Source organism: Sus scrofa, chromosome 2, assembly GCF_054392235.1.
Source record: "Sus scrofa isolate SSC_HxYL_T2T_F1_AM1 chromosome 2, Sscrofa_HxYL_maternal_Yorkshire_Landrace_v2.0, whole genome shotgun sequence".
Classification (NCBI taxonomy): Eukaryota; Metazoa; Chordata; class Mammalia; order Artiodactyla; family Suidae; genus Sus; species Sus scrofa.
Window position 1 is genome coordinate 38,228,532 of NC_139384.1, and position 26,011 is coordinate 38,254,542.

Below are 26,011 nucleotides of genomic sequence, written 5' to 3' on the forward strand. Positions count from 1 at the left end.
ACTTTTCTATTGTTTAAGCCACCTGGTGCATGATACTTTACTACGTCAGGCAGGGAAGACTACATTTACTTACCTATTTATTTATTCTTGTTTCAGACTGTGCTGCTATCACATTCAGCACTCTGTGCTCAAGTCATTGCTGTATTCTGTCATCCCAGGGTCTACAGTACTGTGTCCTCCCTGCCCACACTCAATCTGAGTCACTGTGAGAGCTCTAGAAACTCAGACTACATAGCTCCTTAGAGATCTGTAGATGCTCACACAATGAAAACTAGTGCACTGCTGTACAAGTACACCTGTGCCTCAGGACCCAGGTGCTGTGGTAGTTCTACATGCATCTGATCCTTGGACTCTGGTCCACTACTGCCTGAGGGCCAGCATAGCAGGCCAGTTACCAATAGGGATCCCCTTGGCTAGAACTTTCTCCCACAGGCAAAAATGGAAGAATAGGAAGATCTTAGCAGCCATTGCTCCTCAAGAAGCCAATGACATTACCCACCGCCATCAATCACAGGAACTTGACAGTCTTGAGCAGTGGATCCCCACAGTCTGTGCTAATACTGACCTCAGCCAATGGAGCTTCATGAAGACTATGTTGTTGTGCTCTCCCAGGAACAAAGGATACCCTCACAGCCAAAAGTCTTTCCCAAATGAAACCAGGCCATTTGAGACAACATGGATGGACTTTGAGGGCATTAGGCTAAGTGATACAAGTCAGACAGAGAAAGAACATACTGTATGGTATCACTTTATATGTGGAATATTTTTTTGAAAAGCTGACCCTATAGAAATGAAGCACTGAATGGTGATACAGTAGTTGGCAGGAGCAGAAAAGAGGGGAGATGGGATGTTGGATGTCAAAGTGTATAAATTTTCATTTAGAAGGAGAGTAAGTTCGGAGGCTCGAATATATAACAGGGTGACTACAGTTAATACTGGAGTGTTGTATCATTTGAAGTCACCAAGAGTAGACCTAAACCATTCACACTACACACTCGAATATAAGCAAGTAACTATGTGAGGTGATGGATGTGTTAATTATCTTGATCTTGGTAATAACCCACAATGTACATGTGTATCAAATCAGCACTTTAAAAATATATGATTATATTTGTCATTTTTTCCTCATTCAAGTTAAAAAAATCCAAGCTCCAAAAATAATATGTATTAGGTATGAATAACATTAAAATTTTTCATTAATTTTAAGGAATTAATTTATAGTTAGACACATAGTCAATAAAAACTATGCCTCAAGTTAAAATAAGAAATTTTTCATCAAAGTATAAATTAAAATCATAATGCACTCATATTTTTATAAGAAAAAGTCATTTTGGCACATTTCATGGAAATCATGCATTTCAATTTTTATAAAGAAATGATAACTATACTTGTTTTATGTTTTAAATTATGTAAAAAACAGAATATATACAATATATAATCTATATTAACCATATACATTAGTCACAAAGTAGACTATGCCTAGTAGAAAAGGAACTAATTTATGAAACAATTCAAAATATGGAATGTGTTCCAAGTGATTGGATTTTAAGTGAGTTTTTTGGGGGGCCTTATACTTTTAGATATGTTTTCCAAAGTGAGAAAATAATACTTTTGAAATAGAAAATAAAGTGTAAATATAAAAAAGCAACAAAATGGAGGGTAGCTGTTCCAGATAATATCAACTCCAAATTGAATCAAGGAGGATAAAAACAGACTCAAGTCCTGGGTAAATAACAGTGCATAGAACCTCACTTCTTTCTTTAGTAGAGAATGTTTACTGTTGCTAGCAGCCTTCCCCAATAAAAAATCAGCTCTCAAACATTAGTAAGGACACTGAATTTATCAACATGTCTTGAAATTGTGAGCACATGCTGTTTTTTTTAATTCTTTATTTTTATTACTCAATTAATTCATTACATTTATAGTTGTGCAATGATCATCACAATCCAATGTTATAGCATTTCCATCCCAAACCCCCAGCACATCCCCCCACCCCCCCAAACTGTCTCCTCTGGAGAGCATAAGTTTTTCAAAGTCTGTGAGTCAGTATCTGTTCTGCAAAGTTCATTGTATCCTTTTTCCAGATTACACATGTCAATGATAGCATTTGATATTGGTGTCTCATTGTCTGACTGACTTCACTTAGCATGATAATTTCTAGGTCCATCCATGTTGCTAAAAATGCTGGTATTTCATTCCTTTTAATGGCTGAGTGTATTCCATTGTGTATATGTACCACACCTTCTTGATCCACTCTTCTGTCGATGGACATTTAGGTTGTTTCCATGTCATGCCTATTGCAAATAGTGTTGCAATGAACGTTGGAGTACATGTGTATTTTCAAGTCATGGTTTTCTCTGGGTAGATGCCCAGGCGTGGGATTGCTGGATCAAATGGTAGTTTTATTTTTAGCTGTCTTAGGGAAACTGCATGCTGTTTTCCACAGTGGTTGCACAAATTTACATTCCACCAACAGTGTAATAGGGTTCCTTTTTATCCACACCCTCTCCAGCATTCATTGTTTGTAGACTTTTTGACGATGGCCATTCTGGCTGGTGTAAGGTGGTACTTCATAGCGGTTTCGATTTGCATTTCTCTAATAATGAGTGATGTTCAACATCTTTTCATGTGTTTTATGTCCATCTGTATGTCTTCTTTGGAGAACTGTCTGTTTAGATCTTCTGCCCATTTCTTGATGGGTTTTTTTTTTTTTTTTTGGTATTGAGCTATAGGAGGTGTTTATAAATTTTGGAGATTAATCCCTTGTCAGTTGATTCACTTGCAAAGATGTCCCATTCTGTGGGTTGTCTTTTTGTTTTGTTTAGGGTTTCCTTTGCTGTGCAGAAACTTTGAAATTTGAGTAGGTCCCATTTGTTTATTTTTGCTTTTGTTGTCAAAACTCTGAGAGGTGGTTCTGAGAAGATGTTGCTGTCGTTTATGTCAGAGAGTATTTGGCCTATGTTTTCCTGTAAGAGTTTTACAGTTTATGTTCTTATATCTAGGTCATTAACCCATTTGGAGTTTATTTTTGCATATGGTGTAGGAATTTTTCTAATTTCATTCTTTTCCATGTGGCCATCCAGTTTTCCCAGCACCACTTATTAAACAAGCTGTCCTTTCTCCATTGTATATTCTTGACACCTTTGTCATATATTAGTTGGCTGTGGGTGCATGGGTTTAATTCTGGGCTTTCATTCCTGTTCCACTAATGTATATTTCTCTCTTTGTGCCAGTACCATACACTGTTGGTGATTGTTGCTTTGTAGTATATTAAGTCAGGGAGCCTGATTCCTTCAGCTCCATTTTTCTTTTTCAGGATGTCTTTGGATATTCTGGATCTTTTGTGCTTCCAAACAAACTGTAAAATATTTTGTTCTTCAAGTTCTGTGAAAAGTTTACTTGGTAATTTGATAGGGATTGCATTGAATCTGTAGATTGCCTTGGGTAGTATAGTCATTTTGATAATACTAACTCTTCCAATCCACGAGCATGGTATGTCTTTCCATCTATTTGTGTATCTTTTATTTCTTTCATCAGTGTCTTATAGTTTTTAGAGTACAGGTCTTTGGTCTCTTTAGGTAGGTTTACTCCTAGGTATTTTATTCTTTTGAACGTGAAGGTAAATGGGATTGCTTCCCTAATTTTTCTTTCTGACCTTTTATTGTTAGTATATAGAAATGGTGTTGATTTCTGTGTATTAATTTTATATCCTGCCAGTTTGCCAAATTCAATGGATGAGCTGTAACAGTTTTCTGGTAGAGTCTTTAGGATTCTCTAGGTATCATGTCATCTGCAAATAGGGATAGTTTTATTTCTTCCTTTCCAATTTAGATTCCTTTTATTTCTTTTCCTTCTCTGACTGCTGTGTAGGACTTCCAAACCTATGTTGAATAGTAGTGGAGAGAGCAGACATCCTTGTCTTGTTCCTGATCTCAGAGGGAATTCTTTCAGCTTTTAACCATCGAGAATGATGTTTGCTGTGGGTTTGTCATATATGGCCTTTATCATGTTGAGGTAGTTTCCCTCTATACCTACTTTGTTAAGAATTTTGATCATGAATGGATGTTGGACTTTTTCAAAGGCTTTTTCTGTGTGTATTCCAAGGATCATATGGTTTTCATTCTTCAGTTTGTTAATGTGGTGTATCACACTGATGAATTTGCAGATATTGAAGAACCCTTGCATCCCTGGTATAAAACCCACATGATCATGATGTACAATCCTTTGAATGTATTGTTGGATGCAGTTTGCTAGTATTTTGTTGAGGATTTTTGCATCTAGGCTCATCAGAGAAATTGGCCTGTAGTTTAATTTTTTTGTGGTATCTTTGTCTGGTTTTGGTATCAGGGTGATGGTGGCCTCATAGACTGTTTTTAGGAGTGTCCCTTCCTCTGCGATTTTTTGAAATAGTTTCAGAAGGAGAGGTGTTAGCTCTTCTCTAAATGTTTGATAGAAGTCACCTGTGAAGCCACCTGGTCCTAGACTTTTGTTTGTTGGACGTTTCTTAATCACAGTTTCAATTTCACTACTGTGATTGAACCGTTTAACTTTTCTATTTCATCTTGGTTTAGTCTTGGAAGATTGTACTTTTCTAAGAATTTGTCCATTTCTTCTAGGTTTTCCATTTTATTGGAGTATCGTTGTACATAGTAGTCTCTTACGATCCTTTGTATTACTGTGATGTCTGTTGTTACTTCTCCTTTTTCATTTCTAATCTTATTGATTTGAGTCCTCTCTCTTTTTTCCTTGATAAGTCTGGCTAAGGGTTTATCAATTTTGTTCATCTTTTCAAAGAAGCAGCTTTTTGTTTCATTGATCTTTTCTATGGTGTTCTTTGTTTCTATTTCATTGATTTCTGGTCTGATCTTTATGATTTCTTTCCTTCTACTAACTTTATGTCTTATCTTCTTTCTCGAGCTGCTTTAGATATAAAGTTAGCTTGTTTATTTGAGCTTATTCTTGTTTCCTGAGGTGGGCTTGTATTGCTATAAACTTTCCTCTTAGAACAGATTTTGCTGCATCCCACAGGTTTTGGAATGTTGTATCTTTGTTGTCATTTGCTGCTAGGTATTTTTTAATTTCCACTTTGATTTCTTCAGTGATCAAATGGTTATTTAGTAGCATGTTGTTGAGTCTCCACGTGTTTGTGTTTTTTGCAGATTTCTTCTTGTTGTTGATTTCTAGTCATATAGCATTGTGGTCAGAAAAGATGCTTGATATGATTTCAATTTTCTTAAAGTCACTGAGGTTGGATTTATAGCCCAGGATATGGTCAATCTTAGAGAATGTTCCATGTGCACTTGAGAAGAATGTGTATTTTGTTGCTTTTGGATGGAATGTCCTATACATATCTATGAAGTCCATCTGGTTTAATGCTTCATTCAGGGCCTGTGTTTCCTTATTGTTTTTCTGTCTGGTTGATCTGTCCATTGCTGTAAGTGGGGTGTTTAGGTCCCCCACTATGATTGTGTTATTGTCCATTTGTCCTTTTAAGGTTGTTAGCAGTTGCCTTATATACTGTGGTGAACCTATGTTGGGTTTGTAGATATTTAAAATTGTATATCTTCTTCTTGTATTGGTCCTTTGATCATTATGTAATGACTTTCTTTGTCCCTTAAAATATTCTTATTTTTAAAGTCTATTTTGTCTGATACAAGTATTGCTACTCCAGCTTTCTTTTGATTCCTGTTTGCATGTAATATTTTCTTCCATCCTCTCACTTTCAATTTGTATGTGTCCCTAGGAGTGAAGCGAGTCTCTTGAAGACAGCACATACATGGGTTTTGTTTTTGTATCCATTCAGCTATTCTACATCTTTGGGTTGGGGCATTTAGTCCGTTAAAATTAAAGGTAATTATTGATATGTATGTATGTTGTTATTGCCATTTTATCAACTATTTTGTTGCTCTTTTTTCTTCCCTTCTCTTGTTCTCTCCTCTTGTGGTTTGATGACTATCTTTAGTGTTGATTTTTCTTATTTATTTGTTTATCAATTTTAGATGTTTGTTTTGTGGTTGCCCTGAAGTTTATATATTGGAGTGTATATCTATATCTATATCTATATATATATGATTGTTTTTTTAAGTTGTTGGTCTCTTAATTGCAAGTTCATCTCTAGTGTCCTTCATTTGTACCCTTCTCTTCTCATGATTTCTGATTTTGGTGGCATAATTGTGCATGTATGATTTCGTATCTTTACCGTATATATACTTTTACTGGTGAGCTTTGTCATTTGTGGTATTTTTTGCTTCTGGTTGTGGCCTTATCCTTTCTGCCTAGAGAAGTTCCTTTAGTATTTTTTGTAAATCTGATTTAGTTTTGCTGAATTCTCTTAGCTTTTGCTTATCTGTGAATCTTTTGATTCTCCTTCAAATCTGAATGAGTGCCTTGCTGGGTAATATAATCCTGGTTGGAGGTTTTTTTCCTTTCATCACATTTAGTATATCATGCACCTGCTGGTTTTTTAAGGATAAAATTCATGTGTTTCTGCTGTACACATTGCTTCTTCAAAGATTATCTTTGCTAAAAATCATCAAATCTATTCAAATTTGAAGAGGTTCTCAGGAAACTATTCTTAGGGAAATAAAGTGTTTTACCACTTATCTCAGGATTCGACAAATAATTACCTAAAGTATTTTGTGGACTCATTTGAATAGATGCATGGCTGTATTCTTGTGGTCACAAACACTTTACAGCTACACACATTAGTTTCTATTATCTACTACTGCAACATATTTATTTATGTATGCATGTATGTATGAGTATATGTATCCAGTCATTCATTTCACATATGTTTATACAATATCTAAAATCTGCACTGTTGATATAAAAATAAGCAAATAAGATTACAAAAATGTAAGCTCTCATCAAAATGAGTGGATGAGTACATTATAGCAGAAAGTGTTGTTGCCTCTCCTTAAACAATTAGATTTCTTTTACTTCTGAAAAAAGCAATCTTTCATAGCAGATGCTGAAAACACTGAAATCTCACTTTTGCATGAATACATGCTCAAGTTTGGGGAAACTTCTTAAAAAATGTTCTTCCTTTACAAAAATTATAACACTCAAGGACAAGTATCTCCCTCCACACAATTTTCTTGTCTGACTTTGTACACAGTTATAGAGATTCTTAGACACTAACATGATTCAATGAGGAATCAAAACTTAGAACAAGTCAGTAAATTGAGGATCATGAATTGAAAAAGTGTGAAACAAAAGTAAACAAAAAACTCTGGGTCCTTGCTTATACTGTTTAGCTGCTGAATAAGTAAATGTAGCAACCAAAATTGCCATGTCTCTAGACCTCTTGTTATTGGAGTTAATAAAAACCTAGCTCTTAAACAGTGTCTTGGGCAGAGAATATGATGAATGGCATCCTAAATTATGCAACCACATGGTATATTCATACACAGTTCACTGAGTTCATACATAAGTGCTCCTCTCAAAGTGACATAAAATAACAAAGCTTACAAATAATGTCTCATTTTTCCAAATAAGATAGATTTTGAACACATTTCAACTTTGGTAATTGCTGAAAAATGATAGATTACTAATCTATATTTAACAATTGTAATATTACAAAGAAGTAAATCACTGAAAATTATTGGATTTCTTCATTCTTTTCTCCCAACTTTTCTATCTATAACTCCTCCATTTGAGAAATGAAATTAAAAAACAATTATGAAGCCTCATATGATCTTCTGTCTTTACATAAATCTCCCAGCCTAGTATATAATACTTATCAGCTCTAGGGAGCTTGAAACTGTTGTATTATATTCCTCATTTTATTAAATTACACTAATGCAAAGAACTAGTTTTTTTTTTGGCAAATGTGAACACACACACATAGAGAGTGTTTTTTTGTTTGTTTGGTTTTGGTTTTATTTTTTTGCCACTTTCAATGATTTGTTGTTCATGACTGAAAATAGCTAAGGCCAATTGAACAATTGGTTAAAATGATACTCCCAAGGATTATTGTTTTCTAAAACTTTAACTCAAATTGTTTATGAATTTTCTTTTCTTTAGGGTCATACCTGTGGCACATGGAAGTTCCCAGACTAGGGGTCGAATCAGAACTGCAGCTGCAGGCCTATGCCATAGCCACAGAAACGCCGGATCTGAGCTGTGTTTGCAACCAGTGCCACAGCTTGTGGCAATGCCAGATCCTTAACCCACTGAGTGAGGCCAGGGATAAAACCTGCATCCTCAGGGATACTAGTTGAGTTCTTATCCCACTGAGCCACAGTGGGAACTCCTATTTCTAACTTTTTAAATGTTCTATCCTACCATTTGAAAATTACCTATATTAAAACATATAGTATCTAAAAATCCTTCTTAAAAATGTTAAGGACAAGATGAATGTAAATACCCTGAGTTTAAGAGTCTTGTTATGAACGATTGAAGGCAGGCAGGCAAATATGTTGGGTTTTATAGTTTTATCTTAACTCTATCACATACAGTGAGCAGAGAGTCAGTAAGTAAGCATTAATGAGAAATAATTCACAGTTTTCCTGGTGTGATGGGCATAGCTTACTATAAATGAGGTTAAAGGAATGGCAGGAAATATTAATGGAAGACTAAATGGCACAGAATCATGACTTGAATGGAATCAGAATTTAACAAACATTGGTTTACCTACTCGGATTACCTTCCTATAACTAAGCTAAAAGTAAATGTGTCAGAAAAGAGTGAATAGTAATTTCTTACTGTTTTCATTGGAAGAAACAAGGGATGGATTGACATTAAACTATTAAATAAACAATTATCTCTAATCATGAAATAAAATAAATAATTTTCTCTATTTTAATTTGATATTTGGAGTTCTTGTCATGGCTCAGTGGTAGTATCAATGATATTCAGAGTTCCTGTCATGGTCCGACATGCAACCATGAGGACTTGGGTTTGATCCCTGGCCTCAGTCTGGATTAAGAATTTGGTGTTGCTGAGAGCTATGTTGTAAGTCAGACAAGGCTCAGATCTGGCATTGCCATGGCTGTGGTGTTGGCTGGCAGCTGCAGCTCCAAATCGACCCCTAGCCTGGGAACTTCCATATGCCACAGATGTGCCCCCCCCCAAACAAACAAACAACAACCTGATATACACAGATTGGGATGATCACTGTAATGAAAACACTTTTACAGAATAGACATTACACACAAAGCAATTTGTGCTTATTTTTAAACAAATTATTATTCTTACTACTAAGAGCCTAATGCTCTGTCATTTCATTGCATTGGGGAATGCAGATGTACCATAACACAATTAAAAGAATCTACCCCATCTCCTCTGCTCAAGGGAGATAAAAGAAAGTATCGGTATTTGTTTCTTCTTGCTGCTATAACAAATTGCTATGAACCAAGTGGCTTAAAACAACACAATTTATTCTCTTGTAGTTCTGAAAGTTAGAAGTTTGAAACTAATTTTATGGAACAAAATCAAGGTATTGGAAGGGCTGATTTTCTAGAGGCTATAGGAGAAAATCCTTTACATTGCCTTTCCTTCTCCAGCTTCTGTGGTCACATACTCTTTTAATTTAGGCCTTCTTGTCTCACTCTTATAAAAACTTATACAATTATACTTAGGATCCACCTAGCTAACTAGGTATAATCTTCCCACCTCAAGATCCTTAACTTAATCACATCTGCACAGTCTTCTTTGACATAAAATATAGCATTCACTGGTTCCAGGCATTAGCAGGTGGTTATATTTAGGGGGCCATTAGTCAGTAAACCACAACTATAATTCATGCTAGATATATACCTATACATAGCTCTTGACTTGACAGTCTTGTAAAGGAAAGTGTCAATAACCAAAGTCAATTAACCATGATTAAATATGAAGACAATAATAAAAAAATTATGCAGAGGTCTCTGGAAGTCACTTTGTAGGTCAACAGTGGACCTCATTTGTGGAAACTTATATGCTTTCCTCAATGTAAATATTCTGAAAGACAATATTCTTCCATGTTAAATTAAAATAACTGAAGTTTACAAAAAGACTTTAAACATTTTGGATGGATGCCTGCCTTTGATTAAGTATGTACCCAGGAAACCATATCTGTATTTGTTTTATTAATTAAGTAGGCAATAAAATGAAAGCATCTTCAATTCGATCAAATAAAACTCTAATAATTCTTGAAAAAATGTGTAAATTAAATTTAAGCTAAATAATATTTTACACGATTTAGGTATTGAGCTAATCACTTGGAGGGGGAAGGTGAAAAGATACTCACCTTAAATAATAAATCCTTCTTCCCATAACGAAGCTCCTTAAGCTGGGCTTGGACTTTTTTTGACTGTAAGAACAAAAACATGGATTAGTGACTTGATGTCATTTATATTTTCAAACTTGATGAAAAAATTCTTTTAAACTGCACAAGAATGAATTTTTACAGCCAAACAAAAGAGAGTTCAACTAGTTCAGAAATGAAACAGGAAAGTTTAATCTCTGCTCTGGGAGTCAGACATCCAGCTATTCTAGGCAAGAAAAGAAACCCAAAATCCGTTCAAAGGAAGTATATTGTTTAAAAGATAACATTTAAAGAAAGTGGCTTATTGTTCTTTCTTCAGCCTCCTCCACCCTGCCCCCCTCCCCACAGAATGTAACTCACCTAGGCATATCCAATAAATACATTTTATTTATTTTTTATTTTTTGATTAACAAATACATTTTAGAGGCTATGTACATACGCTTCAGTTTTAATTGCTTCTTTTTTTTTTTTTTTTGGTTTTTAGGACTGCACCTGCAGCATATGGAAGTTCCCAGGCTAGGGGTCTAATCAGAGCTGCAGCTGCTGGCCTATGCCACAGCCACAGCAATGCCAGATCCAAGCTCTGTGTGACCGACACCATAGCTCATGGCAATGCCAGATCCTTAACCTACTGAGTGAGGATGGAACCCACCACCTCATGGTTCCTAGTCAGATTCATTTCCACTGTGCCACGACGGGAACTCCTCATTGCTTCTTCTTTTATTTTTAGGGTCACACCTATGGCATACGGAAGTGCACAGACCAGGGGCTGAATCGGAGCTACAGCTGGCAGCCTACACTACGGCACAGCCATGCGAGAGCTGCGCTGTGTCTGCAACCTACACCGCAACTCAAGGCAATGACTGATCCTTAACCCACTGAGCAGATCCAGGGATTGAACATGCATCCTCATGGATACTAGTCAGTTTCATAACCTGTTGAGCCACAATAGGAACTCCCTCATTGCTTATTTTCAACTACATACTTAAAAAAATAAATATGAATAAGTTTAATCTGACAAACAAGTTTAAAGATGACATATATAAAAAGGGAAGGCAGCAAACAAATGCGACAGAAAATGAGGAAAGTAGCTAGAATGCTAAGATGCTGAGGTGAAGAAGGTTTGCCCTTCAGAATAATGCAAACATAAAAGTGTTTATAACAAAAAAAATCTCTCCCATGAGACGTTTTTGTCTACGATCTGGAATATGCTATGTTCTGGTGATCCATAGATGCTGATCAATCATTTCCATTTTTCCAGAACAGATCAAATTTCACACATTCTAACTTAAGGACCTCAATTATTTGTCTCTCTACATCAAAGATTGTAGGTCCTGACTCTTTGGTAGAATAAAAAGAACACATCCAAACAGATTATCATTGTCATATAAATATATATTGGAAAAAACAGTTAAGAGGAAATGCAAAATATACAGTCATTTTGGAAAACAGTGTGACAATTTCTTATAAAGATAAATCACACAGGAATTCTTTCTAGGTATTTGCCTGAGAGAAATTATGATATACACATAAATATTTATAGTATCTTTATTCATTCTAGCTCAAATCTGGAAATAACTCACAGGTCCATTTACTGGTAAATAGTAAACAAATTATGGTACATACATGAAATGGAATACTAAAATATTGTTAGGCATTTTTTTAAAATGAATTAAATTTAAAACATGTAACAATATGGATGGAATGCAAATGTATTTTATTATGGAAAAGAATCCAATCACCAAAAGCTGTATTTTGTATAATAGCATATACATGATATTCTACAAAAGATAACAGAAATACAAAAGAAATGTAAATCAAAACCATAACGAGATGCCAACTTACACCTGTCAGAATGGCTACTGTCAAAAAGTCTACAAATAACAAATTATGGTGAGGATATGGAGAAAAGGGAACTCTGGTTCACTGCTGATAGGATTGTAAATTGGTGCAGTCATTACAGAAAATTGTACAGAGTTTCCTCAAAACTCAAAAATAGAACTACTATATGACCCAGCAACTCCACTGACTGGTATATATTAGAAGAAAATGAAAACAGTAATACAAAAAGATTCTTGCACCCCAATGTTCACAGCAGCACTCATTTACAACAGCTGAGACCTGGAAACAAACTAAATGTCCATCAGCAGATGAATGGATAAAGAAGATAAAATAAACACACACACATAGTGGAATACTAATCATCCATAAAAAAGAATGAAATAATGCCACTTGGAGCAACATAGATGGACCAAGAGATATACTAAATGAAGTAAGTCAGAAAGAGAAAGACAAATACCAAATGATATCACTTGAATGTAGAATCTAAACTTGGACAAAAATGAACTTATTTATGAAAGAGAAACAGACCCACAGAAATAGAAAACAAACTCAGGGAGGGATGGAATGGGAGTTTTGAATTGGTAGATACAAACTATTTTACATAAAATAGATAAACAACAAGATCCAACTGTATAGCACAGGGACCTATATACAATATCCCATAATAAGCCATAATGGAAAATAACATGAAAATGAATATACATATATGTATACCTGAATCACTTTGCTATATACCAGAAACCAACACAACACTGTTAATCAACCACACTTCATAAAAAATATAAACACAAAGATACATGCATCCCAATGTTCACAGCAGTATTACTTCCATAGCCAAGACATGGAAGCAACCAAAGTATCGTATCAATAGATGAATAAAAAAAAAAAAGGCTGTGATATATTTATAACATATAATAATATACTACTCAGCCATAAAAATAATGAAATTATGCCATTTTCAATAAGGTGGATATAACTAGAGGGTAAACAGTGAAATAAGTCACACAGAGAAAGAAAAATATGATATCACTTACATGTGGAATCTGAAAAATAAAACAAATAAATCTAAATTATAAAAGAAACAGAGGGAGTTCCCATTGTGACTCAGTGGAGTAAGAATTTGACTAGTATCCATAAGGTTGTGGGTTTGATCCCTGGCCTCACTCAGTGGGTTAAAGGATCTGGAATTGCCATGAGCTGTGGTGGAGGTCACAGACCAAGATTGGGTCTGGTGTTGCTGTGGCTGAGGCATAGCCTGGCAACTGCAAGTCAGGTTCAACCCTAGCCTGAGAACTTCCATATGCCGCAGATGCAGCCTTAAAAAGAAAAATATAAATAATAAAATAAAAATAAAAAAGAAACAGAAAAGGACTCAGATATAGAGAACAAACTAGTGAATGGGGAGGGTGAAGCTGGGAGGGCAGGAAGGTGTATTGGATTAAGAGATACAAATTATTGTATATAAAATAAATAAGCCACAAAGCTATAGTATACAGAACAGGAAATATAGTCATAATTTTGTAATAATTTTCAATATAATATAATTCATAAAAATATTGAATCATTATGCTGTATACCTGAAACTAATATTGTAAATGCTTCAGTAAAAACAAGAGAGGAGAGTAGAATAAAACAAATAAAGATTCAGTTTGATGTAGGATTTAATACAGTTTTAATTTTTTGGCTATTTCTTCAACTTAGCTTTATAAAACTCTATCTGATATTGCAATAGTTTTCAAAACTTACATGGGCACAAGAATCACCTGGGAGGGCTTCCTAAAACACAGATTAAGCCAGTGAAACTATTTCATATGCCTCTGTAATGGAGGATACATGTCATATTTGTCAAAACCCACAGAATTTACACTACTGAGAATGAACTCTATGTAGGGACTTTGAGTGTTAATGATGTGCAAATGCAGTTTCAATCATTACAATAAACTCACCACTCTGGTGGAGAATATTCATAATGGGGAAGGCTGGGTCTGGGGACAGGGGGTATATGGGAACTCTCTGAACTTTCTGCTCAATTTTGCTATCAACCTAAAACTGCTTTCAAAGAAGTCTGTTTAAAAACAAAAAAAGAAAAAAAAGAAAAGAAAAGTAGCTGGTTATAGTGACTAATAAACTATAGGAAACTCATGGGATTATTATATCCTAGTAAAATGTGTTGATATGAATGAAGACCAATAAATTTTCTAAGCATACATTTAATGCTTACGAATCTTCCAATGAAGCAACTGTAACTGTGATTCAGTTTCCTATTATTTAGAATGTTTCCAACCATGCAAGACAGTTTTCAAAGTGGAGGGCTATGCTGTGATGCTGTTAATAATACTGAATCATCATCTAATGCTGGAAGTATAACGGAAAAGAATAGACTCTTGCAAGTGTTGTAAATGATACACCACTGAAAGATTCAAATATTAGAAATAGTTTTTCACAGACATCACTGTCAGAAGCCAACTGTACTGACCTACTGAATCAAGAAATTGAAATAAAGAGATAAGACAAATAAATTATAATGAACATATTTCAATTTATTCCAACATTATAAATTACTAATGTAAGAAATATCTAGGAATTCATAAATAAGAATGCAGAAATAATACATCCTCTAAGTTACTGGGAAGAAGAAACGCATATGAATCTTTCTTGAACTAAAGGGCTAAAAAAATGTAGGGAGACTCTGACTGTTGTTTATTTTTACATTCTTCTGTTTGTTTCTAAACTCCACAGACATCTTCTCCTAGGAGCCACTTATCTTTCATGTACATGGCCCTTGAGGGGACTTTGGGAATAGGTCAACCCTGTCAGACCATAGCATCAACACAGATGGTACTGATTTAAAACTTAGTTCCACCTACTTAACCTCTTACAAGCAATATTCAGAAACTGCACATATACAATAGTTCTAGAAACTTAGCAAATATAAACAATATAAAAGTCCCTCTATATCCAAATAAAAAAGTACAATGAATAAAAATACTACATAGACTCATACCTGTAAGTTACTCAGTTTGATTATTCATTTACGGGGCATCGAACTTTAGTTTCTACGTATTAACACTTTCTATTAATTTCATGTATATTATTATAAAAACCTTATAAATGGGTTATTACATTGTATGTAAGACTTTAACTCCAGTGGTCATAATAATGGCTTTTACATGTCCACAAGAGTATTTTCACCTCCTTTAACTAAGAAAAAAAAATCCCAAGTTCTGTATGAGCACATGACTACCAACCTAACAGTGTTTTCTAGTCTCCCTTCAACTTAGCTAGGCATGTGATGTAGTTCTGACAAATACAATGCAATGATGTATACGCCATCACTTCCTAGTTAAAATTATAATTAAAATTTTATTTATTTTCTCACTCCAATGTTTGTATTCATGTTACAGGGGAAAAAAGTCACCAGAGTTTTAAAAAAAATCTAGTACTAACATTGTTTCTATCTGGTTGAAGCTATAAGAAGGGAAAACTTACCTCTTCTGCATGCATGCCACATAGCTTGTTTCCTGACAAGAGTTTGTGTTTCAAGCTTTTATTCTGAGGAAAGAAACATAGTTTTATTGCTAAGAAGTTATAAAATATTAAAAATTTCCTTAAATATGTCAGCAGCATTTCTCTATGTTTTACTCACAGATAAGTCTGTCATGATATGAGATATAATAGATTTGCATAAACTGAGTAGAATTTGTAATAAAAAATGCTTCTTTTATTCAATAACTTTTTAAAAATCTTTTTCAGGCTGCAACCTGTGGACTATAGAAGTTCCCAGGCTAGGAACTGCTGCAGCTGATGGCCTATTCCACAGCCACAGAAATACGGGATCTGAGCTGCGTCTGCAACCTACAACACAGCTCATGGCAATGCCGGATCCTTAACCCACTGAGAGAGGCCAGGGATTGAACCCATGGCTTCATGGATACTAGTTGGGTTTGTTACCACTGAGCCTCAAGGGGAACTCCCAATAAAATTTCTGATGTATTAGCATTAACTAACTCATTAGAAAACATGGAACATTCATTTGTCTTACATTTAACATGATTTTATTATATTTACATAACTTGCTTTATAAAATAATTTTAGTTTCAAATTTGTAAATGATACCAACCTATGAAAGTGACCGTTTAAACAGGAAGCATTTCTTTCTACCATCACCTGAATGCTAGTCACCTTGGAATGCAGTCTAGTATAGTGCAGACACATTGGGGTTTGAATTTCCTTTAAAGGCTATGGTTTTAGAGTCCTTTTGTATTCTTGACACCTGTGCATTGCACTCAAAGGGTTTCTTAATGTTCAGAAACCATTTTTTTCTTCCCAGACTCAAAAGTGTATTCTCTCTGCTGGAACTGAGTACAGCTGATATGGTAAACCTTTCAATCTATCATAATTGACCTAGATTCATAGATGAATGTTTGTTACTTCAGAAATGTGTTAGCCATCTGAACCTAAACCCTTACAGCTTTCTAATTATGTCTCCATCTTTACACTCAGGCTTTTCTGCCTTTGCCCCTTAACCGAATACCTAGGCTTCTTTTAGCAGAAAACTTTGTAAAATCCACAGGATTTAGACTTTGTACTAACTATCTCTACAGGAGCAAACAATGTAATGTGAAGTACATCTCATATATAATGACTCTAAAGAGAGTCAATTTGATAAGCATCATAAGCAAATTGAGTTAAATTTATTCAGCATGAATGAATAACTGAATGAATGAATACATCAAATTTAAGACTTCTTCACTCACAATTCCCACCTACTTATGAACATCATTTCCTATTTTATTTTCCTGGCATGCCAACAGGAGGTAGAGCTGCCTCAGTTTCAAAGAATCCTTTGTCTAATTTTTTATTTTTAGCTAAGAGCCAACATTCTAAAAAAACTCATTTAGAATTTCAATACACAAATGAAGGGTTGCCCTGATCCACTCAAGTGATTTTTTTTTTTTGCAAATATTTGTACGTATCATAAAACACCACACAAGATTGGAGTTTTTAAAAAGAATTTAATAAACATTATTCCTATATTTAAAAGCTAATAAACTACAATAAAGGGATACATACTAATGTTCTAACTCTGCAGTGTTGCTCAGTTTATAGATTAAAAAATACCTTAGTTTTCCTTATGTTCATGTCTATTTATGATATTTTGACATATGCGAACAAATTTTTTCTATTAAATTTTCCTATTTTTCTTTTTTGATTTTTCCTATTTTTTGTACATAAGATATTTATTCATTTCTATTTTCATCATTTTATGGACATAGTTTTTAATGGAAAGACTGCTGAAATTCAAATGAGGTCTATAGTTTGTTTATTAACATTGAATTAATGTTAATTTTCTGATTCAATAATTGTATCTATATATGCTGTTATATTAAAGATTTTTGATGAAGGCACATGAGAACATTTTGTATAAATTTGTTATTCAATATTTGTAATGTCTTTTTGGATCTGATAGTTAAAACACAAGCAACGACAACAAAAACAAGGAAGACTTCATCAAATGGAATAATTTCTGCACAGCAAAAGAAACTATCAAGAAAATGAAAACTTATGGAACGGTAAGAAAGGTTGCAAACAATATATCTGATAAGGCATTAATATTCAAAACATGTAAAGAACTCATACAACTCAGCAAAAAATCAAATATCATAATTAAAAAATGAACAAAGGACTTAAATAGAAATTTCATCAAAGAAGATATACAAGAGGCCAACAAGTATATGAAAAAATCCTCAACATCACTAGTCATTAGGGAAATGCAAGTTAAAACCACAAAGAACTATCACCTCATGCTTGTTAGAATGGTCATTCTCAGAAAGACAAAAAATGGAATTCTCCTTGTTGCTCAGTGGTATCGAACCTCACTAATATCCATGAGGTCACGGGTTTGATCCCTGGCTCCACTCAGTGGATTAAGGATCTAGCGTTGCTGCAAGCTGTGGTATAGTTTACAGACGTGGCTCAGATCTGGCATTGCTGTGGCTCTGGCTTAGGTCAGCAGCTGCACCTCCTAGCCGGGGAACTTCTATATGCAGTGGGTGTGGCCCTAAAAAATTAAAAAAGACAAAAGATAACAAATGCTGCATGAATCCAAAGAAAAGGGAACCTTTGTGCACTCTTGGTGGGATTATAAATTGCTACAGCCACTGTGAAAACCAGTATGGAGGAGCCTCAAAAAATTAAAAATAGAACTACTATATGATCCAGCAATTCCACTTCTAGGAATATAACTAAAGAAAAAGAAAACACTAATTTGAAAAGATAGCTGTATTCTTGTGTTCATACCAGCATTATTTACAGCAGCCAAGAGATGGAAACTACCTAAGCGTTCCCTGATAGACAAACGGATAAAGAAGTTGTGACAAACATATATGTACACACACATACACATATTAGCCATTAAAAAGAGGAAATCCTAACATTTGTGACACATGGATGAAACATGAAGACATTATGCTAAGTGACATACATTAGGCGGAGAAAGTAAAGGACAAACAAGCAAAGAACCAGACTCACAGAAAAAGAGATCAGACTTACGTTCCCAGAGGTGTAGGGTAGAAAGAAGGGGAAGGAGGAATTGGAGGAAGGTGGTCAAAAGGTACAAATTTCCATCTATAAGATAAATATATACTAGGGATGTAATATGCAACATAAACTATAGCTGACACTGCTGTATGACATACAGAAAAATTGAGAGAAAATTCTAAGAGTTCTGATCACAAGGAAAACATTGTTTCCTTTCTTCTTTTATTGTATCTATGTGAAAAGATGGTTGTTTGCAGAACTTACTGTGGTAATCATTTTACAATATATGCAGAGCAAACTATAGTGATGTACTCAAACTTACACAGCGGAGTATGTCAATTATTTCTCAATAAAACTGGGAACACTTATTTCAAAATAAAAAGTTAAAATATCTAAAACATTAAGATAAATAAAATTTCAAAAATCCAAACATCAAAGCTTATATCTAGAGAATACGTCCACCTATTTTGGCTTCTCTCAACGGAAGGCAGACACCACTTACTATCTGCTAAAGGAATGTCTTCCAATTGGATGCTGTACAGATTTGAGGTGGTTTGAAACAAAGGTCCTTACAACCTTTTTGGGAAAGTAGCTTCTTGGGAACCTACCTAAAAATGTCATTTATGGAGTTCCTGTCATGGCACAGTGGAAGCAAATCCAACTAGGAACCATGAGGTTTCGAGTTTGATCCCTGGCATCACTCAGTGGGTTGAGAGGATCCTGTGTTGCCACAGGCGGTGGTATATGTAGATCTCAGACACAGCTCAGATACCACATTGCTGTGGCTGTGGCATAGGCTGGAAGCTGTAGCTCTCATTAGACCCCTAGCATGGGAACCTCCATATGCCATGGGTACGGCCCTAAAAAGGAAAAATAAATAAATAAATAAATAAATAAATAAATCATAAAAATGTCATTTAATACTTATCCATATGATGAAATTAGTTTTGATTTTTGCCTGAGGACTTAAAACATCACATTTTCAGCATAGCTTACATGGGAGCACCAGCCTAACATATATTCTGGGCTACAAACTGAATGAAATATAAACCTATCATATCTCTACAACCTTGATATATGTTAACGTAAAAATTCCAAAATCACTCTAAGTCTCCATTTTACATAGTGCTTTCAGATGAAATTAGGTATTAATCAGGATCTTCATTTCCAAAAAAGAGCAACCAGTAATGGTTAAATCAAGCAAAGCATGAATTTATTGACAATTTCTTATAAGATGACAAGAAAACCTGGGGAATAAGGCTCAGAAAATAGGTAGGAACCAAAATAAGAGGGGGTATCTATAATTATGACAGGGATCGAGTTATTGTGACAATTGAATGAGAGGCTATAAATCAGTGTACTTAATTACAAGGTAAGTTGATGAGGTCTCAATGAATTTTCATGGTAAAATTCAAAATCTGGGAACAGTTAGGATTATCAAATATAATAAATTATGTAAATGTGTTTATCACTTTATTTTCTGGATTTAAATAATATACCAACTGCCATCAGGTAGCTAAAAACATGTGTTAATGTCTCCAAGGCGCAATTTAGTGTAAATGAAACGTAAAAACACCTGCAGTGGTATTCAAAATAAAACCAGAGATTGCTGTGATCACTGCAAGAAGCACTTCTATTTGAGAACTTCCTAAAACTGAACAGAAACCACTATATATTATTACTTGAGATTGACATTTGTTTCAATTTAAATGTTTTTAAAACCTCTGAAAAATGGTCATGTCCTTTCAAATAAGTCTGCAATTGTAAAACTTATATTCCATAGGAAAAAAATAGAGTTTAGGAATAATATGTAACTTTAATATTTTGCTTCTAAAATATTGGCAGATGCTACTATATTTTACAAATCCCTTAAGGTTCCCTTACCGAGGACATGTCAGGAAAGGAATGGAATACCAAACTGAGATCTAAACCATGAATGTGTATTTCATCAATTCCTGGGCTGCACAAATTTTTCACTTTTTAATGTTTCTGAAATAAGGATGGTGTCTACAACATTATGACCTTTTCATTTATATTTATGGTTCCCTCCACCCCAAGAAAGTTAAGTCAGACAGTTCACTTAATAAATGATGATACCTTAAAATTTCAAGATTGTTTTTGTTTTTAAACAAGGCCAAAGATCAAATAACTAGAGAAAAATTTTTTCATCCATTTTGAAAAACTCAGTTGCATGGAAACTAGGAATACATAAGGAATGTATATATAGCTTTTTTATTTATTCTAAGCCACGTAGAAGAAAAAAGAATTTCAGAATGGATGGAGATAAAATTGTCTGTAAAAGAGTTTCCAATAGATAATGGATTAATTAAAAAGGCCAAAGGGAATCAGCCACCTATATACACTATAATATAAATGCAGAGCTTTAGAAATCTGAAATACATTGGGTCAAAAAACAACTTCGATACTCTCTTTAAATTATACTAAAATAATGCTGCTATGGACTTTGGTGTATATGTATCTTTTTGAATTAGTGTTTTTGTTTTTTTCAGATAAATACCTAAGAGTGGCATTGCTGGGTCACATGATAGTTTTATTTTTGGTTTTTTGAGAAAACTTCATGCTGTTTTCCACAATGGCTATACCAGTTTACATTGCCACAATAGTGTACAATGGTTCCCTTTTCTCCACTTCCTCATCAACATTTGTTCTTTATATTCTTTTTGATGACAGTCATTCTGACCCTTGTGAGATGATATCTCATTGTGGTTTTGATATGCATTTCCTTGAAGGTTAGCTTTTCATGGTCCTCCTGGCCACTTGCATTCTTCTTTAAAAAAATGTCTATTCAGTTCTACTGCTCATTTTTAACTGTCTCTCTCTTTTTTCATGTTGAGTTGTATTAGCTATTTATATATGATATCAACCTCTTATTAGTCCCTTACCCCACCCCCTCCAACCTATTTTCTTTGGTAACCATTTTTCAAAGTCTGTGAGTCTCTTTTTGTTTTGCAAATAAGTTCATTTGTATCATTTTTTAAAGATTCCACATATAAGTGATATCATATGATATTTGTCTTTCATTGTCTAACATGTGATAGTTTCTAGGTCCATCCATGTTGCTATAAATGCAATTATTTTCATTATTTTTTATGCCTTAATAATATTTCATTGTATATACGTACCACATCTTCTTTATCTATTCCTCTGTTGATGGACACTTAGGTTGCTTACATATCTTGGCTATTATACATAGTGCTGCAATGAATATTGGGGTACATGTATCTTTCTGAGTTATGGTTTTCCCTGGATAGATGACCAGAAGTGGGATTCCTGGGTCATATGGTAGTTCTATTTTTAGTTTTTTGAGGAACCTCCATACTGTTTTCCATAGTGGTTACACCAATTTACAATCCCACCAACAGTGTACTAGGGTTCCTTTTTCTCCACACCCTCTCCAGCATTTATTGTGTATAGAGTTTTTGATGACTACCATTCTGGCTAGTGTAAGGTGGTACCTCATTGTAGTTTTGATTTGTATTTCTCTAATAATTAGTGATGCTGAGCATCTTTTCATGTGTTTTTTGGCAACCTGTATGTCGTCTTTGGACAAATGTCTATTTATATTAGGTTTCCTGTCTTCACAGACTATTCTATAAAGCTACAATAATCAAAACATTATGGTACTGGCACAAAAACAGAAACATAGATCAATGGAACAGTACAGAAGGCCCAGAAACAAACCTAAGCACCTATGGTCAATTAATCTATGACAAAAGAGGCAAGAATATACAAGGGAAAAAATAGTTTCTCCAATAAGTGGTGCTGGGAAAACAGGAGAGCTACATGCAAAAGAATGAAATTCAAACACTCTCTAACACCATACACAAAAATAAACTCCAAATGGATTAAAAACCTAAATGTAAGATCAGATACCACAAAACTCTTAGAGGAAAACATAGGCCGAACACTCTCTGACATATAACCCAGCTATATGTTCTCAGATTCACCTCCTACAATGATGAAAATAAAAACAAAAATAAACAAATGAGCCCTAATTAAAATTAAAAGTTTTGCACAGCAAAGGAAACCCTAAATAAAAGTGAAAGGAGAGCCCAGAAAATGGGAGAATATATTTCCAAATGAAGCAACTGAAAAGGGTTTAAACTCCAAAATACATAAACATCTACTGCAGCTCAATATAAAAAAAAACAATCAAAAAATGTGCAGAGTTTCATTCTTAGCACCAGAGTAGCTCTAATATCTACTGTAAGTTGTTTAAGCCCTAAACATGTGTTATTAGTATATATACAATAATGAAAAATATCCAAGAAATTTATCAGATTTCTTAAAGCTTCAGGACTATTGTCCTATTATTGAGAGGGAACATAAATTAAGGACTTTTTTTCTGATGTCAGGTAATATATAGTTGTAATACAGTCCAATTTACTGAGTATATTAATTAGATTCTCTCTGTGTTGGCTGGCCTCATATCTACAAGTTAAAATTCAAACAGTATGGATATAATATGGCATAGCTGGCTGTGTTCTTAGGATGGAACAACTATACTTGAATCTCATTTTTTTATATAATGTCTGTAATTTTGGATGCATCTCATAACCTCCAGTGCTTTTGTTTTTCCCATCATTAAATGAGGTAACTATCATGACCCATGTAATTGGGTAGTTGTATTAAACGAGATGACATAGCAGAACATTTATAACAGTGACTGTCACAGAGTAAGCACTCAATAAATATCAGCTCTTATTATTCCAATAAAATTCACTTTGTTTTGCAAAAGTAGGGTAATCATTTTGATGATTAAGATAGCATACAAGAAGATTCAGGGTTTCGGTGTTACCCTATATATATGTGTTTATGTGTTCATTATGTATATACAATATATATAATATATATAATTACATATCATATATGTAATTTTAGAAGTGGAAGATAAGTTTCTAGCCAATAAGCCCTCTAATTTTTCTTATAAAGAAGAGTGTGTTGTGGAAGTTATTGCTGTCAATAGTATTTCTCTTTATCTCTGATTTGTTCTTCCTTTAACACAGACATTTCTCTTGGAAAAAGAAACTGCTTCTGCTGTCATTAAAACCCCTTTCCCAAATTGCTGCAAATGGCATTGTTTTGTTCTTTTTATGGATGAGTAGTATTCCATTGTGTATATATACCACACCTTCTTAATCCATTCATCTGTCAATGGACATTTAGGTTGTTTCCATGTCTTGGCTATTGTGAATAGTGGTACAATGAACATGCAGGTGCATGTATCTTTTTCAAGGACAGTTTTGTCCACATATATGACCAAGAGTGGGATTGCTGGGACATATGGTAGTTCTATGTGTAGTTTTCTAAGGTTCCTCCATACTGTTTTCCATAGTGGTTGTACCAGTTTACATTCCCACCAGCCGTGCAGGAGGGTTCCCTTTTCTCCACACCCCCTCCAGCATTTGCAGCAATAAGGATGGAACTAGAGACTCTCATCCTGAGTGAAGTAAATCAGAAAGAGAAAGACAAATACCATATGATATCACTTATATCTGAAATATAATATACGGTACAAGTGAACCTTTCAACAGAAAAGAAAATCATGGACTTGAAGAATAGACTTGTGGTTGACAAGGGGGAGGGAAAGGGAGTGGGATGGATGGGGTGCTTGGGGTTAATAGATGCAGACTATTGCCTTTGGAATGGACTAGCAATGAGATCCTGCTGTGCAGCACTGGGAACTATATCTGGTCACTTATGATGGAGCATGATAATGTGAGAAAAAGAATGTATACATTTATGTGTAACTGGGTCACCATGCTGTACAGTAGAAAATTGACAGAACACTGTAAACCAGCTATAATAGAAAAAATAAAAATCATTATAAAAAACAAAAGACCACTCGGGGGGGGGGGATAAAAAGGTTGCTAAATATATGAGGTGTCATTTATTCTTGAAATAACTTCATGAAAAAAAGTATTAATATTCTTGTCAACATTTAGTAAAACCTTTTATGTTCTAGGAATGGAGCTAAGAGAACCCTTCTATTTAAGGAGTTCATAATGCACAAAGGAGACTCACAGTAGTACTGAAGTCTCTGGAGAGGCACCTACTGAGGGAGTGATACTGACCTGTCTTTAGATGTGTAAAGGAGTCATCAAATAAGAAATAGCAAGAGAGAAAGAGAAGCATATATGCAGTAGACCACCAAATGCACAAAAGAGTTGTGCCCTAAGATGGGAGAGGTGCTTTGGCGTTAGTCAAACAGAGTCCTGTAAGCTACTGAAGCTATGGCGTTGAATGGTTAGTGTGAAAGTCACATGATGAGATTTACTCTTTAGAAAAATGAAGTAGAAAGAATTCTGGATTTTAAATTCAATAACATATCTAAATTTTTCTTCCATATAGGTTTAATTAGCAGTTAAATTTCAAGCAATATTTCAGAGGGAGGATTAAAATACATACAACTCAGAAACAACAAAAAAAAATCTACTCAAAATTTTGCAATAATGAGAAAAGAATGTGAAAAAGAAGAGAAATACGTGTATGCATAACTGATTCATTGTTGCGAGACATGTTTTTATAATATTTTCTTAGCCTCTTTGCTGAAAACTCCATCTTGTCCTTCTTTACTTTATCCCACCTTCCTGCTTGAAAAACAGTCACAGTGCTGGTAAATGACTTAAGCTTAAGAACAAAGACCTAAAGGCATAAGTTATTCACAGGGTCAGCTGAATGAGGACATAATGTGTTGGTCTAGGCACGCTGGACCTGTGCAGACTGGCACGCCATTTGCACAAGCATGATATGTCCTCTAAAGAATAAGAGAAAGAGGAACCTCATGACCAAGTGGCTTATGAGTGATCGTTAACAGAATATTCATTAGCAAAGAGAACCAAGGCGCAAACCTAGGCACACGGGTTGCAGCAAATAGGCGTGCTGTTTGCAGAAGCACAGTGAGGATTCTCTGAAATGCTGTGCATAGATAACTCAAATGCTAATGATTCTTAAGTGCCCAAAGTTTAGAGGAAAAGTTTAACCATCTACCAGCTAAGTGACTTTGAAAATAATAAAAGAACTTATAAAATAAAAAAAAAACCCTATATCCTGCACCTACAACCCCCTTTTCGGTTGATGTAATCCTCAAGAGCACAATAAAAGCAGTGTGGTTTCTTGAGTCAGGGCTCTTGGTCCCTGAGACCTTGAGTCCCCTGTTCCAACCTTTACTTAAGATAAATGTCTCTGTGTCTTGTTTTATGTTAACTTTTTTTTCCTTAAGTTCCATAGCACCCATTCTTCAGCCCCATCCTGCTGAGCTGGTCTCAGCAATTCACTTTGCTATACACCTGAAACTAACGTAACATTATATGTCAACTATATTACAATAAAATTTTATATGTCAACTATATTACAATA

General features: G+C 34.5%; 1 protein-coding gene across 5 annotated transcripts in view; it reads right to left on the reverse strand.

The window, feature by feature from the left end:
- LUZP2 (leucine zipper protein 2) overlaps positions 1–26,011 on the reverse strand; it is a 532,880-nt gene that overhangs the window by 150,999 nt on the left and 355,870 nt on the right. For all 5 annotated transcript variants that reach the window (XM_085011621.1, XM_085011620.1, XM_085011622.1 and 2 more), the window contains exons 6-7: positions 15,581–15,643; positions 10,232–10,294 (exon numbers count right to left, since the gene is read on the reverse strand). In XM_085011621.1, the coding sequence (XP_084867747.1) occupies positions 10,232–10,294; positions 15,581–15,643 (126 nt within the window). The remainder of the gene's footprint in view (positions 1–10,231; positions 10,295–15,580; positions 15,644–26,011) is intronic.